This window comes from Trichechus manatus, unplaced genomic scaffold (assembly GCF_000243295.1).
Source record: "Trichechus manatus latirostris isolate Lorelei unplaced genomic scaffold, TriManLat1.0 scaffold00115, whole genome shotgun sequence".
NCBI lineage: Eukaryota > Metazoa > Chordata > Mammalia > Sirenia > Trichechidae > Trichechus > Trichechus manatus.
Window position 1 is genome coordinate 1020877 of NW_004444051.1, and position 15451 is coordinate 1036327.

General features: G+C 39.0%; 1 protein-coding gene across 3 annotated transcripts in view; it reads left to right on the forward strand.

Annotated features, from left to right (window-relative positions):
• Positions 1 to 15451, forward strand: part of LOC101341508 (cytidine monophosphate-N-acetylneuraminic acid hydroxylase) — a 95143-nt gene that overhangs the window by 60207 nt on the left and 19485 nt on the right. For 2 of the 3 annotated variants that reach the window (XM_023738330.1, XM_023738331.1), the window contains exon 10: positions 6230 to 6391. In XM_023738330.1, coding sequence (XP_023594098.1) covers positions 6230 to 6391 — 162 coding nt within the window. The remainder of the gene's footprint in view (positions 1 to 6229; positions 6392 to 15451) is intronic. The other variant, XM_023738332.1, reaches the window with a different exon arrangement.

A 15451-nucleotide genomic window follows, 5' to 3' on the forward strand; every position in this document is an offset into this window, starting at 1 on the left:
AAAAAAAAAAAAAACCTGCAAAAAAAAATGTCTAGAACTAGTGAGTGAATTTAGCAAAGTCACAGGATACAAGGTAAGCATCCAAAAAATCAATTATGTTTCTATATACCAGCAATTTAAAAAAATCCATTTACAATTGCTCCAGAAAATTTCTCCTAAGTCTAACAAAACATGTGCAGGGTCTGCTTGCTGAAAACTACAAAACACTGATGAGAGAAATTAAAGACAATCTAATTAGATAAATGGAGAGATATACCATATTCAAGTATTGGATGTCTCAACATAGTTAAAAGTTTAATTATCCCCAAATGAATCTATAAATTCAACATAATGTTCATCAAAATGGAAAGGCAAACTGCAAGCTGTAAGAAAATATTTGCAAATCATCATATCTGGCAAAGAACTTGTATCTAGAACATATAATGAACTCTCAGAAATCAACATTAAGAAAACAAAGAACCCAATAATAAATGGGAAAAAGATTTGCACAGACACTTGGCAAAGAAGATAAACGGATGGCAAATAAGCATGTAGAAAAGATGCTCAACAGCGTAAGCCATTGTTGTTGTTGTTAGATGCCACAGAGTCGGCCCCAACTCATAGCAACCCTACATACAACAGAATGGAAACGTTGCCGGGTCCTGCGCCATCCTCACAACTGTTGCTGTGTTTGAGCCCATTTCTGCAGCCACTGTGTCAATCCATCTTGTTGAGGGTCTTCCTCTTTTTCACTGACCCTCTACTTTACCAAGCATGACATCCTTCTCCAGGGATTGGTTCCTCCTGATGACATGTCTACTATCTATAAGGTTTTCACTGGCAACTTTTTTTTTGGAAATAGCTTGCCAGGTCCTTCTTCCTAGTCTTAGTCTGGAACCTCTGCTGAAATCTATCCACCATGAATGACCCTGCTGGTATTTGAAATACCAGTGGCATAGCTTCCAGCATCACAGCAACATGCAAGCCACCACAGTATGACAAGCTGATGGACAAGTGGTGGCATAAGCCATTAGGGAAATGCAAATTAAAACCACGATGAAGTATTGATTAGAATTAATGAGTTTGAAAAATTGACAAAATCAAGTTATGTCAAGGATGCAGAGCAACAGAAACTTTCACACATTTCTTTGAGAATGCAAAATGGTATGGCTTAGTGGTTTCTTTAAAGTTAAACATACACTTACCACATGACCTAGAATTCTATGCCTAGGTATTTACCCTAGAGAAAAGAAAACTTTTACTCACACAAAATTATACACAAATGTTAATAGCAGCTCTATTCATAATCACCAAAATGACACAAATGTTGCTTTGAATGGATAAACAAACTATGGTGTACCTATTGCTATTGTTAGGTGCTGTCGGGTCGATTTCGACTCATAGCGACCCCATGTGACAGAGTAAAACTGCCCCATAGGTTTTTCTAAGCTGTAATCTTTATGGGAGCAGATCGCCAGGTTTTTCTCCCATGGAGCTGCTGGGTGGGTTCAAACCACCAACCTTTTGATTAGTAGTTGTATACAATGGGATACTACTCAACAGTAAAAAAGAAAGAACTATGGATATATATAAAACATGGATGACTTTCAAAGGCATTATGCTGAGTGAAAGAAGTCAGTCTCAAAAGTTTACATACTATATAATTCCATTTATGACATTCTGGACAAGGTAGAACTAGGTGGATGGAAAATAGATCAGTGGTGGCAGGAGCTAAGATTAGGGGTTAAGTACAAAGGGGCAATACAAGACAGTTTTGGGATGACGGACCTGTTCAGTATCCTGGTTGTGGTGGTAGTTACACAAATCTATACATGTATTGAAACTCATAGAACTGTTGTTGTTGGTTGTCATTGAGTCAGCTCCAGCTCATGGCGACCTTATATATAACAAAACAAAATGTTGCACAGTCCTATGCCATCTTTTTGACTGTTGGTATGTTTAAGGATACACACATAAAAATAAAGGTCAAAAAGATTGGATCTACATTAATTATGAAAATTAAAAACAAAAAAGAGAAACACAGCTATTCTTAAAGAAAATCTTAAGCATAATAGTTAAAGCTAGTCTATTTGTTTAAGTAATATATGTGCTACAATCAAGTGGTATTACATGCACATTTTGTAGAACTCACAACCCCTTGAAAAAACTATAGAATCTTTCTATTATGTACTATTTGGGGCATAGTTTTATCATTTTAAACGGTTAACAAAATCTTATAGATGTTTAAACTCTTCCTGCTTTTATAAGAGTCTGTTGACTGTACATAAAATGTATTTATCCTAAGTACATATAGTGACTCAGATCCTAACTATAGCATCCTTTTTATGAGCAAGTACCATCTGCTTCACGAAGATTCACTTTATGATGCAATTACTGGCAGTAGTTTGTGAAAAAAGGGCAAGCACTGCCTATGCTGGAGGCAGAGGAGGCCTGTGTCACTCTACTCTGGGAGTACACTTATCTGTAAATTTGTTGAGTATGAAAGAAACCAGTCCTTGACATAAGTTTCATGACAATAATCCTATAAGGACTGGAATGACTTATCAACTGAAGGCAGCACAGTACAGCAAGAGGAGAAGTGTTCATGGAATTTCAGTTTTGTCCTGATATCACTTATTGGGACTAATTATCTGACTTTTCTGGGCTTCATTTGCCTCATTATTAAAACATGACTCTTAGCACTTTGAAGTTCATCCTTGTTCTCTGATGTTGTATATACACTTGTGTAATTGCTCAGAGTTGCCTGTTACTGATGTTTCTTTCTTTTTACCCTTCTTGCTGGCATTATTTAGCATCTCATATCTTCCAAAGTTTGCCAGAAAGATTGGCCTAAATTTTGAAAATAATTTCTTTTGGTCAATGCTGTTCATTATTCATTCATTTATATTCCCTGAGCAGCACTGTGGTAGGCACTGGACAACTGGAGATGAAATGATTATCTGTCTTTAGAATTAATGGTCAATCAGAAGAGAAAAACAAGCAATTATAATACAGAATGATAAGTATTATAATACATGTATGTTCTGGAGGCAGTAGGAGTACAGGTGGAGGTCAGAAAATGCTTCCTGGATTAGGCTATGAATACTAAGATTTGAAGAATGCGTAGGCATTGACCAGCAAAGATGAAAAGGTTCTGAGGTGAGAGACTGTCATTCAGAATGGGGAGATTCTTTTAGACCCTGCATAAGGAGTGTGACCCCATGTGTGTCAGAGTAGAACTGCGCTCTACAGGGTTTTCAAGGCAGTGACCCTTCAGGATTGCTATGCCTCATTTCTGAGGTGCCTCTGTTGTTGTTGTTGTTAGGAGCTGTCGAGTTAGCTCCGACTCATAACAACCCTATATATAACAGCATGAAACACTGCCTGCGCCATCCTCACAATCATTGTTATGCTTGAGCCCATTGTTGCAGCCACTCTATCAGTCCATCTCGTTGAGGGTCTTCCTCTTTTTCACTGACCCTCTACGTTACCAAGCATGATGTCCTTCTCCAGGGACTGATCCCTCCTGATAACATATTCAAAGTATGTGAGATGTAATCTTGCTGTCCTTGCTTCTAAGGAGCATTCTGGCTGTACTTCTTGCAAGACAGAATTGTTTGTTTTTTTGACATTCCATGGTATATTCAATATTCTTCACCAACACCATAATTCAAAGGTGTCATTTCTTCTTCGATCTTCCTTATTCATCATCCAGCTTTTGTACGCATATGAGGTGATTGAAAACACCATGGCTTGGGCCAGGTGCACCTTAGTCTTCAAGGTGACATCTTTGCTTTTTAAGACTTTAAAGAGGTCTTTTGCAGCAGATTTTCCCAATGCAATGCATCATTTGATTTCTCGACTGCTGCTTCCATGAGGTGCCTCTAGGTGGATTCAAACTACCAACCTTTCAGTTAGCAGTTGAGCACTTAACCACTGGGCAACCATGGTTGAAATTGACTCGACAGCAACTGATTTGGTTTAGTTTTGTGGTATGAGAAGTCCAGGAGAGTGGTTAGGAAGTCTAACAGTGAATCCTGTTCTGTGCCATACGACATGGTTTGCTTTTATCCTGAAGGCATGAGGAGCCCAACAAAGTAGTCTAATGAGGAACAGGGACATGATCAGATGTTCACTGGGGAGGTTGCATTGTATATGTAGGTGGTGGGCAGGGAAAAAGAAATGTTGATCCTGGAAACCAGTGTGAAAACCATTACAATAACCCAGGAAGGAATGATGAGCGGCAGGAGAGACTGAGAAGAGAATTCAGATTCAAGAAATATTAAGTACGTTGAATTGAAAGGGCTTGGAGAAGAATTGGATTGGTGGGTACTTAAGTATAGGACACATGATCACTTAATGTGATGCTGCCATTTAAAATAATTAAAAGGCACACTTCTGCGTGTAAGTAGTTGGCAAATGTCGCCCTTTACACGGACATTTTGTGCTATTTGGAGCATAGTTTCATCAGACAGTGGCATGTAGGTATTGATTTTATAATTATTTTACACAGGAAAAAGACAAAGAAGCACCAAAAAGTTACAGAACTTTGTGAACACCACACAGCTCAAATTCTACCACACTGTGTTTTAGAGTAATCTGATAGTAACATACTTTAAAGAGGGGGATATTGGAGGCAGGAAGACCAGTTAGTAAAACATTTTGAGACTAGCGATAGCAAAATGAGATAAAGGTGGTGGCACTGCTTCAAACTAAGGACTTGAAAAGATATTGACTAATTGCTGTTGAGTTGATTCCAACTCATGGCAACCCCATGTGTACAGAGTAGAACTGCTCCATAGACAGGCCAGCCTTGTCTTCCGAGGTGCTTCTGGGTGCGTTCAAACCACCAACCTTTCTGTTAGTAGTCGAGAGCTTATTCGTTTGCACCACTACCCAGAGACTGGGACTCCTTCCAAACTTGCTAATGAATCTATGCCACCGGGCAGACATTAATGAACATAGGAAGGGACAAGCCACTGACATCTTTGAGTGAGGTGACACTATCATCGCTCACGTCTGCAAAACTGTTTCAATCAGAAACAATGGAAGTCAGCTTAGTGCTATAGAAATGCAACATGTCTACATATTTTTAAAAATTTATTTATCTGACTAAAAAATGTATCAAACCTAGGTAACCAAGTTGTAGCTCAAGAAAGTAAAATTCCGTTTAACAGAAACGCCTGCCTAGATAACCCATGTCAGATGTAACACAGTGACAAACCCTTTTCTTCTGGAGTTCCCTTTTTCTGCCCCAGCACCACCACAGTCACCTTTCCATACGACATCAAAATTGATGAGTTATAGCTTTTGGAGAAACACTGTTGCTTGAAATTAGATTTGGGAGATATTTAGCTTTTACCAGTAGTACAATCAGAAACCAGATCTCAGGATGGGTAACAACTGAGGATGTGAATGCTTTTTTGTAATGGGTGGATTTATAGTGGTTTTGAATGTAGAAACTTCTAAGATTTCACTGCAAACTTGGGGAGAGGCCTCTCCTTGCACTCTCCCAAGAAAGCTGAGCCCTGCTCTAGCTGTGTGGGAAAGAGCTGGCTGGGGAGTTGGAGCTGGACTGCCTACTAGTGATGTGACCAGGCGAATCATTTAGCCTCTCTCAGCCTCAGTTTCCTTCTCTATAACCAGTTGCAACCAGGTCGATTCTGACTCATGTTGACCCCATGTGTGTCAGAGCAGAACTGTACTTCATAGTGTTTTCAATGGCTGATTTTCTAGAAGTAGATCACCAGGCCTTTCTTCCAAGGTGCCTGTAGGTGGACTCAAACCTCGCACCTTTCAGTTAACAGCCAAGAGGAGCATTAACCATTTGCACCACCCAGGGACTCCTTCCTTCTCTATAAAATGAACATAATAATGGTAACTATCTCATGAAGACATTGTAAAGGTAAAATTGGATTACTCATGTTAAGCACTTAGTATAAAGCCCACCAATAATATTGAATATGTTAATATTAAATTGGTTAATATATTTAATTAATATTAAATATAAGAGTGTGCAATTCCTGCCTATTTATAATAGTTAGCCTGGGTACATCCAACTTCAATGCCAATCACTGTGAGATTATACTTTAAAAAGCAGTATAAATACAACCCTCTTTGACTAATAATTCTTCCCTAGTGAGGGACATTAGCCCAAGTATGGTCTTTATTGTCCTATGGTGGTGAGAGGAGTGAGATTGCGAAGTGTGAATGTAGAGAAAACAAAAAATTCTGTCATTGTAAAAATCAGAACTGTGTTCTTATTTCTCAGGTATATTAAGGAAACAAACATCAAAAATGACCCAAATGAACTCAACAACCTTATCAAGAAAAACTGTGATGTGGTAACATGGACCCCACGACCAGGAGCCACCCTTGATCTGGGTAGGATGCTAAAGGACCCAACAGACAGGTTTGGCTTAAATATTTGTAGAGGATAAAAATGCTTTATGAATTTCTTTCAATATTATGAGAAAATAAATGCTACACCTCTTATCTCATGACAGAGTCCCTATTTTGTAGCAATATTATGCTTTTGTTGACTAATATGCTGTCTTAGTTACCCAGTGCTGCCATAACAAAAACACCACAAGTACGTGGCTTTAAAGAAAAGAAATTTATTTTTTCATAGTTCTGGAAACTAGAAGTCTGAATTCAGGGCATGGCTTTAGGGGGAAGTCTTTCTTTGTCTATTTCAGCCGATTTTTGGATCTCCTAGCATCTGTCTTCCCCCCCGTATGCCTGTGTCTACTCTGTTTTGTTTTGTTTTTTTTCTTTTTCCTTTTTTAAATTGTGCTTTAGATGAAGGTTTACAAAGCAAATTAGTTTCTCATTAAACAATTAATACACATATTGTTCTGTGACATTGGTTGCCAATTCCACGACATGTCAACACTCCCCTTCTCAACTTTGGGTTCCCTATTACCAGCTTTCCTGTCCCCTCCTGTCATCTCGTCCTTGTCTCTGGGCTGGTGTGCCCATTTAGTCTCATTTTGTTTTATGGGCCTATCCAATCTTTGGCTGGATTGGATCGGGCGTGACTTCAGTACTGAGTTAAAGGTTGTCCGGGGACCATACTCTCTGGGCTTCTCCAGTCTCTGTCAGGCCAGTAAGTCTGGCCTTTTTTTGTGAGTTAGAATTGTGTTCTACATTTTTCTCCAGCTCTGTCCGGGACCCTCTACTGTGATCCCTGTCAGAGTAGTCAGTGGTGGTAGCTGGGCACCATCTAGTTGTGTTGGACTCAGTCTGGTAGTTGTGGTCCATTGGTCCAAAGTTGTGGTACTTTGGACTAATCTTTCCTTGTGTCTTTGGTTTTCTTTATTCTCCCTTGCTTCAGATGGAGTATCTTAGATGGGGTATCTTAGATGGCCTCTCACAGACTTTTAAAAACCAAGATGCTACTAACCAAAGTAGGATGTAGAACATTTTCCTTATAAACTATGTTATAAGGATGTCCCCAGAGACCATGGTCCCTAGCCCTCAGCCCGGTAATTTGATCCCTCAGGGAGTTTGGATATGTCTATGAAGCTTCCATGACCTTGCTTTGGTCAAGTTGTGCTAACTTCCCCAGTATTCTGTACTGTCTTACCCTTCACCAAAGTTGCCACTTATTTATTATTTAGTTAGTTCTTTTTCCTCCCATCCCCTTCCTTCACTAGTAATCATCAAAGATCGTTTCTTTCTGTGTGTAAACCTTTTCATGAGTTTTTATAATAGTGGTCTCAGACAATATTTGTACTTTTCTGCCTGACTTATTTCACTCAGTATAATGCCTACCGGATTCATCCATGTTGTGAGATGTTTTGCAGATTCATCATTGTTCTTTTGCGTTGCGTAGTATTCCATTGTGTGTACTTACTATAATTTGTCTGTCCATTCATCTGTTGATGGGCAATTAGGTTGTTTCCATCTCTTTGCTATTGTGAATAATGCTGCAATGAACATGGGTATGCGTATGTCTATTCGTGTGATGGCTCTTATTTCTCTAGGATATATTCCTAGGAGTGGGACAGCTGGATCATATGGTATTTCTATTTCTGGCTTTTTAAGGAAGCACTATATCATTTTCCAAAATGGTTTTACCATTTTGCATTCCCTCCAGCAGTGCATAAGAGTTCCAGTCTCCCCGCAGTCTCTCCAACATTTATTATTTTCTGTTTTTTTTGATCCATGCCAGAAGTGTTGGGGTAAGATGGTATCTCATTATAGTTTTGATTTGCATTTCTCTAATGGTCAGTGATCATGAGCATTATCTTGTGTGTCTGTTAGCCACTTGAATGTTATCTTTGGTGAAGTGTCTGTTCATATTCTCTACCCACTTTTTAATCAGATTATTTGTCTTTTTCTTGTAAAGGTGTTGGATTTTCCTGTTGATTTTAAAGATTAGAACTTTGTCGGATTTGTCACACCCAAAATTTTTTTCCCAGTCTGTACGTTCTTGTTTTACTCTTTTGGTGAAGTCTTTTGATGAGCATAAGTGTTTAATTTTTAGAAGATCCTAGTTATCTAGCTTACCTTCTAAGGTTTCTGTATTGTTAGTTATGGTTTGTATCCTGTTTATGCCATGTATTAGGGCCTCTAGCATTGATCCTATTTTTTCTTCTATGATCTTTATAGTTTTTGGTTTTATATTTAGGTCTTTGATCCGTTTTGAATTAGTTTTTGTGTATGGTATGTGTCCTGTTTCATTTGTTTTGCAGATGAACATCCAGTTTTGCCAGCACCATTTGTTAAAAAGATTGTCTTTTCCCCATTTGGTGGTCTTTGGGCCTTTGTCAAAGATCAGGTAACTGTAGGTGGATGGATTTACATCTGGATTCTCAATTCTGTTCTGTTGGTCAATGTATCTGTCATTGTACCAGTACCAGGCTGTTCTGACTACCATAGCTGTAGGTTTTCAGGTTAGGTAGTGCGAGTACTCCTACTTTATTCTTTTTCTTCAATAGTGCTTTACTTATCTGGGCCTTCTTTCCTTTCCACATAAAGTTAGTATTAGGTTTTCCATCTCTTTAAAGATTGCCATTGGTATTTGGATTGGAATTGCATTGTATTAGTAGATTGCTTTGGGTAGAATTGACATTTTCACAAAATCCATGAGCGTGATGTGTTTTTCCATTTATGTAGGTCTCCTTTGGTTTCTTGTAGTAGTGTTTTGTAGTTTTCTTTGTATAGGTCTTTTCTATCCCTGGTTATATTTATTCCTAAGTATTTTATTTTTTAAGGGCTATTATAAATGGTATTTCTTTCTTGATTTCGTTTTTTGTAGTTCTCTTTGTTGGTATATAGGAATCCAACTGATTTTTGTGTGCTTATCTTGTATCCTGCTAGTCTGTAAATTTTTCTATTGGTTCTAGTAGTTTTCTTCTGTAGTCCTGTGGGTTCTCTATGTATAGTATCATATCATCTGCAAGTAGGGACAACTTTACTTCTTCCTTACCAATTTGGATGCCCTTTATTTCTTTTTCTTTCCTTATTGCTCTAGCTAGGGCTTCTAGCACAATGTTAAATATGAGTGGTGATAAACAGCATCTTTGTCTTGTTCCTCTTCTCAGGAAGAAAGCTATGAGCCTCTCTCCATTAAGAATGATGTTGGCTGTTGGTTTTGTATAGATAACTGTCATAGTCATTTAGTGCTGCTGTAACAGGAATACCACAAGTGGATGGCTTTAACAAAGAGAAATTTATTCTCTCACAGTCTAGTAGGCTACAAGTCCAAATTCAGGGCATCGGCTCCAGGGGAATGCTTTCTCTGTCGGCTCTGGAAGAAGGTCAGTGTCATCAATCTTCCCTTGGTCTGAGAGCTTCTCTGCACAGGAATCTCAGGTCCAAAGGACCTGCTGTGCTCCTGGCACTGCTTCCTTGATGGTATGAGGTTCCCATGTGTCTCTGCTCGCTTCTCTCTTTTATATCTCAGAAGAGATTGGCTTAAGACACTATCTAATCTTGTAGACCTCATCAGTATAAATGCCGCTAATCCATCTTATACATCATGGTGATAGAGTTTATAACACATAAGGAAATCACATCAGATTACAAAATAGTACACAATCATACAACACTGGCAATCATGACCCAGCCAAGCTGATAGATATTTTGGGGGGACACAATTCAATCCATGACAATGCCCTTTATTATGTTGAGGAATTTCCCTTCTATACCTATTTTATTGAGCGTCTTTATCAGAGATGGGTGTTGGACTTTGTGGAATGCCTTCTCTGCACCAATTGAGATGATTATGTGATTCTTTTGTTTTATTTATGTGTGGATTATATTGATGGATTTTCTAATGTTGAACCATCCTTGCATACCTGGTATGAATTCCACTTAGTAGTGGTATACTGTTTTTTTTTTATATGCTGCTGAATTCTGTTGGCTAGAATTTTCTTGAGAAGTTTTGCATCTATTTTCCTGATAGATATGGGTCTGTAATTTTCTTTTTTTGTGGTGTCTTTGCCTGGTTTTGGTATCAGAGTTATGCTGGCTTCATACAATGAATTTGGAAGTATCCCTTCCTTTTTTATGTTCTGAAATAGTTTGAGTAGAACTGGTGCAAGTGCTTCTCTGAATGTTTGGTAGAATTCTCCAGTGAAATCAACTTTTTTTTAGTTGGGAGTTTTGCTTTTTTTTTTTTTATTACCTTTTTAGTCTCTTCTCTTGTTATGGGTCTGTTCAGATTATTGACCTCAGTTTGTGTTAGTTTAGGTAGGTAGTGTGTTTCTAGAAATTTGTCCTTTTCCTCTATGTTTTCAAATTTGTTGGAGCATAGTTTTTCACAATACTCTTTTATGATCCTTTTTATTTCAGTTGAGTCTGTTGTAATGTCCCCCATTTCATTTCTTACTTGAGTTATGTGCATCTTCTGCTGTTTTTCTTTCGTCAGTTTAGCCAGTGGTTTGTGGATTTTGTTGATCCTTCCAAAGAACCAACTTTTGGTTTTGTTGATTCTTTCTGTTGTTTTTCTATTCTCTATTTCATTTATTTCTGCTCTGCTGTTTATTATTTCCTTTCTTCTGGTGCCTATGGGCTTCTTTTGTTGTTCTTTTCTATTTGTTCGAGTTGTATAGCTAATGTTTTGATTTTGTCCCTTTCTTCTTTTTTCATGTGTGCATCTATCTCTATAAATTGACCTCTAAGCACTGTCTTTGCTGTGTCCGAAAGATTTTGGTTATGACGTATTTTCATTTGTGTTTGACTCTAGGAATTTTTTATTCCTTTTTAGATTTCTTCTATTATCCCATGGTTTTTAAGCAGGGTATTATTCGATTTCCATGTATTTGATTTTTTTTTCCTTGCTCTTCCTGTTCTTAATTTCTACTTTGATGGTGTTGTGATCAGAGAAGATCCTTTGTATTATCTCAGTGTTTCAGAGTTTTTGAAGGTTGCTTTGTGGCCTAAGATGTGATCTGTTTGGGAAAATGTTTCATGTGCTTTGGAAAATAATGTGTACTTTGCTGCTGTTGGGTGGAGTGTTCTGTATATGTCTATGAGGTCAAGTTGCTTGATTGTGGCCTTTAGATCTTCTGTTTCTTTTCTGAGTTTCTTTCTATATTTTTTGTCCTTTATCGAGAGTAGTGTGTTGAATTCTCCTACCTTTTATTGTGGAACTGTCAATTTTTCTTTTCAGTGCTTTAGAGTTTGTTTTATGTATTTTGGAGCCCTGTCATTGGGTGCATAGATTTTTATTATGGTTATGTCCTCATAGTGGATTACCCCTTTAATCATCATATAATGTCCTTCCTGGTGTATTTTGTCTTAAAATCTATTTTGTGGGAGATTGGTATTGCCACTCCCGCTCTTTTTTGTTTGCTGTTTGCTTGATATTTTTTTCCATCCTTTGATTTTTATGTCTTTATTTCTAAGGTGTGTCTCTTGTAGACAGCATATTTATGGGTCCTGTTTTCTTATCCATTCGGTCACTCTCTGTCTCTTTACAGGTGCAGTTAAGGCACTTGCATTGCTGTCATATTGTAGTGCATTTTTTGCGGTGGTGACATTTTCTTTGTTCTGCTTACTCATCTCAGCTGAATTCCTTTTGTTTCTGAATTTTTTTTCATTTCTTTTGTTTTTGTAGATTTTGTGTTTACTGAGACTTTATGTTTTTCTTCTTTATTTTGATACGTAAGTTTGTTAACTTTCTTTGTGGTTGCCTTGAAATTTACCCTTATCTTCCTAAGTTTACACCAGTATTTTATTACTTGATATCCCCTTGATGTCCTCTCCATTTGAAAGTTCTATACCTACTTCATTTATTCCCCCTTTTATTGTTCTCTAGTGGTTGTCATTTACAATTTAACTTCTCTGGTTCCCTGTTGTAAATCTTCTAGTTTTGTTTTATATTTGAGAGTTCATTACCTAGTTTGTTATCTGGCTGATGCTGTCTTATGTGCTGAATTCAGGTTGTTGTTTGATGTTGGTCCTCAGACTGAAGGACCTCCTTTAATAATTCTTGTAAGTTTGGTTTGATTTTTACATATTCCCTTAATTTTTGTTAATCTGGAAATGTCTTGATTTTGCCATCATATTTGAGTGAGGGTTTTTGCAGGATAGATTATTCTTGGTTAGCAATTTTTTTCTTTTAAAGTTTTATATATGTCATCCCATTGCCTTCTTGCCTACATGGTTTCTGCTGAGTAATCAGAGCTTAGTCTTATTATTTCCCTTGTGCATGTGGCTTTTTGTTCTGCTTGAGCTGCTCTCAGGATTCTTTGTCTTTGGTTTTAATGAGTGTGATTATGATACGTCTTGGTGACTTTCTTTTGGGGTCTATCCTATATGGGGTTCAATGAGCTTCTTAGATTGTTGGTTTTTCATCTTTCATGATATTAGGGAAGTTTTCTGTCAGCAAATCTTCAATGATATTCTCTGTGTCTTCCATTTTCTGACCGTGTTTTGGAAGTCTGATCACACACAGATTTTTTCTTATGATTGTATCCCACATCATTCTCAGTATTTCTGCATTTTTCTGCATTATTTTCTCTGATTTTTCCTCAAACCAAGTGGTATCCAAGGATTTGTCTTCAATTTCACTGATCGTGTCTTCCATTGTTTCAAATTTGCTCCTAAAACCTTCCATTGCATTGTCCATTTCTAAAATCTTGTTGTTTATCTTTTGGATTTCTGATTACGGTTTTAGTATAATTTCTTGTTGTTTACTTATTTTGACATTTTGTTTCTGTATTATTTTCCTGAATTCTTCCATTGCTTTGTCTGTGTTTTGTCTATTTTTTCCTTATTTTTGTCTGCATTTTCTGTCATCTCTTGGAGAACCCTGAATATTAGAGTTTCGAATTCTTTATCATGTAGTTCCAGTGCCTTTTCTTCTATCAGAAGGTCATCTGGTGTTTTATTTTGATTGCTTCCTGGAGCCATCCTGTCCTGTTTTTTTAATATGTTTTGATATTGTCTGCTGTCTCTGGGACATTCAGAAATTATTTTCTTCATTTATTGATTGTAGATTTGTTTGTTTCATCCTGCTTTTTTGTTTTATTTGGTTATGTCTGGGCAGGTGGGCTGTGTGTTTTGTTGCTTGCTTGCCTGTTGGCATGATACTTCCCACCACCTTGTCCAAATGGGCAGGGCCGGTTACTCAGCTGTGGTGCAGTAGGACGGGTCCAGCAGGGGTGAAGGGGTGGGGATGGGTAGTTTGTGGCACAAACTGGGGCTGACAGGGCAGGGCCAGGGGACAGTGCAGGGCAGGGTCTGGGGTACCACATTGGTGTCACTCAGGGGCACAGCACTCAACACACAGTGCAGACAGGCAGGAGGTAAGGGAGAGCAAAAAAAAAAAAAAAGAAAAAAAAAGGAAGTAAATAAAATGGCAGCATGGTAGGCTTGGTGAGTGAGAGTTGGGCAATCCAGTGAGGCTGTCTTCAGGTGGCTGTCTAGCCAAGTGGTGCAGCTCAGCCTGTTGAGAAGGGGTGTGGGTGGTGCACAGGGCTAGGTTGGTAGGAGAAAGGAAAGGAAATGGGAACGAGAGAGAAGAAACCAACAAACAAAAATAAATTTAAAAAATAACATAAATAAATAAATAAATATGGTCATGGGGTAACCAGCCATTGAGGGCGGGCTGGAATTGAGGTGGCAGTGAGCTAACCTGTCTCTCGCCAGGTGGCACTGCATGGCCCATCAGGAAGGGGCAGAGGCAGCACAGGGCCTAGATGGGAGAGAGAAGGAAAAGGGAGAAGGAGAAAGAGAAAGAAAAATTAAAAAAAAAACAAAAAACAAAACACTGAGGGCGCCGGCCTGTGGAGGCAGTGTAGACCCAGAAAGGTCATGTGCCAGAGGCTCTCCAGCCGAGTGATACAGCACAGTCTGCCAAGAGGGGTGATGGGCATCACACAGGGCTAAGTGGGTGGGAGAAAGGAAGGGAAGGAAGGGAGAGAGAGAGAAGAAACAATAACAACAACATAAAGGAAAAAACAAACAAATAAAAAATAAATAAATAAAATGGTGCTGAGGGAGTCCATCAGTTATGGTGGTGCAGGTCCTGGGAGGCTTCGATTGGTGGCTCTCCAGTCAAGCAGTGCAGCGCGGCCCCTTGAGAAGGGTTAGATAGGTGGGAGAAAGGAAAGGAGAGAGAGAGAAGAAACAGAAAAAGAAAATAAAAAAGTAAACCAAAAAATATGGTGATGAAGGAGCTGGTTGGTGGGCGCAGCACAGACCTGGGGACGCCATGTGCCAGGGATCTCCCAACCAGGTGGTGCAGTAAGGTCCATTGAGAAGGGCCAGGGACAGCACATGGGTCCAGGTGGACGGGACAAAGGAAAGGAAGGAAGGGATAGAGAGAGAAGAAAAAAAGAGGGGGAAGAAAAACCACAACAACAAAGAAAAAAATATGCTGCTGAAGGAGCCAGTCATCAGGGGTGGCCCTGACCTGGGGAGAACGTGCACCAGTGGCTTTCTAGCTGAGTGGCGCAACGCTGCCCATTGAGAAGGCACAGAGGCAGCTCACAGGGCTAGATGGGCTGGAGAAAGGAAAGGAAGGAAGGGAGACAGAATAAACCCAAAAAGAAAAGGAAAAACAAAAAAAAGACACTGAGGGAGCCTGCTGGAGGGTTGCAGCATGGACCTGGGGAAGCCATGCGCCACTGGATCTCTAGCAGAGTGGTGTGGTACAGCCTGCCAAGGTGGGGGGGTAGTCACATGGTACTGTGTGAGTGGGAAAAAGGAAAGGAAGGAAGGAAGAGAGAGAGAAGAAACTGGAAAATAATAATAATAAATAAAAAATGGAACTGAGGGATTCTGCCAGCAGGAGAAGTGCTCTCTAGCCAAGTGATATGACACAGCCCATCAAGAAGTGGAGGGGACCGCTCAGAGGGCTATCTGGGCAGGAGAAAGGAAAGGAAGGATGGGAGAGAGACAGAAGCAACAACAAAAAAAAAAAAAACCCAAAAATACAATGACAAACAAACAAATAAAGCTAACCAAAAAAACCAAACAAGCCAAAAACAAATGGCGCTGAAGGGGCTGGCCT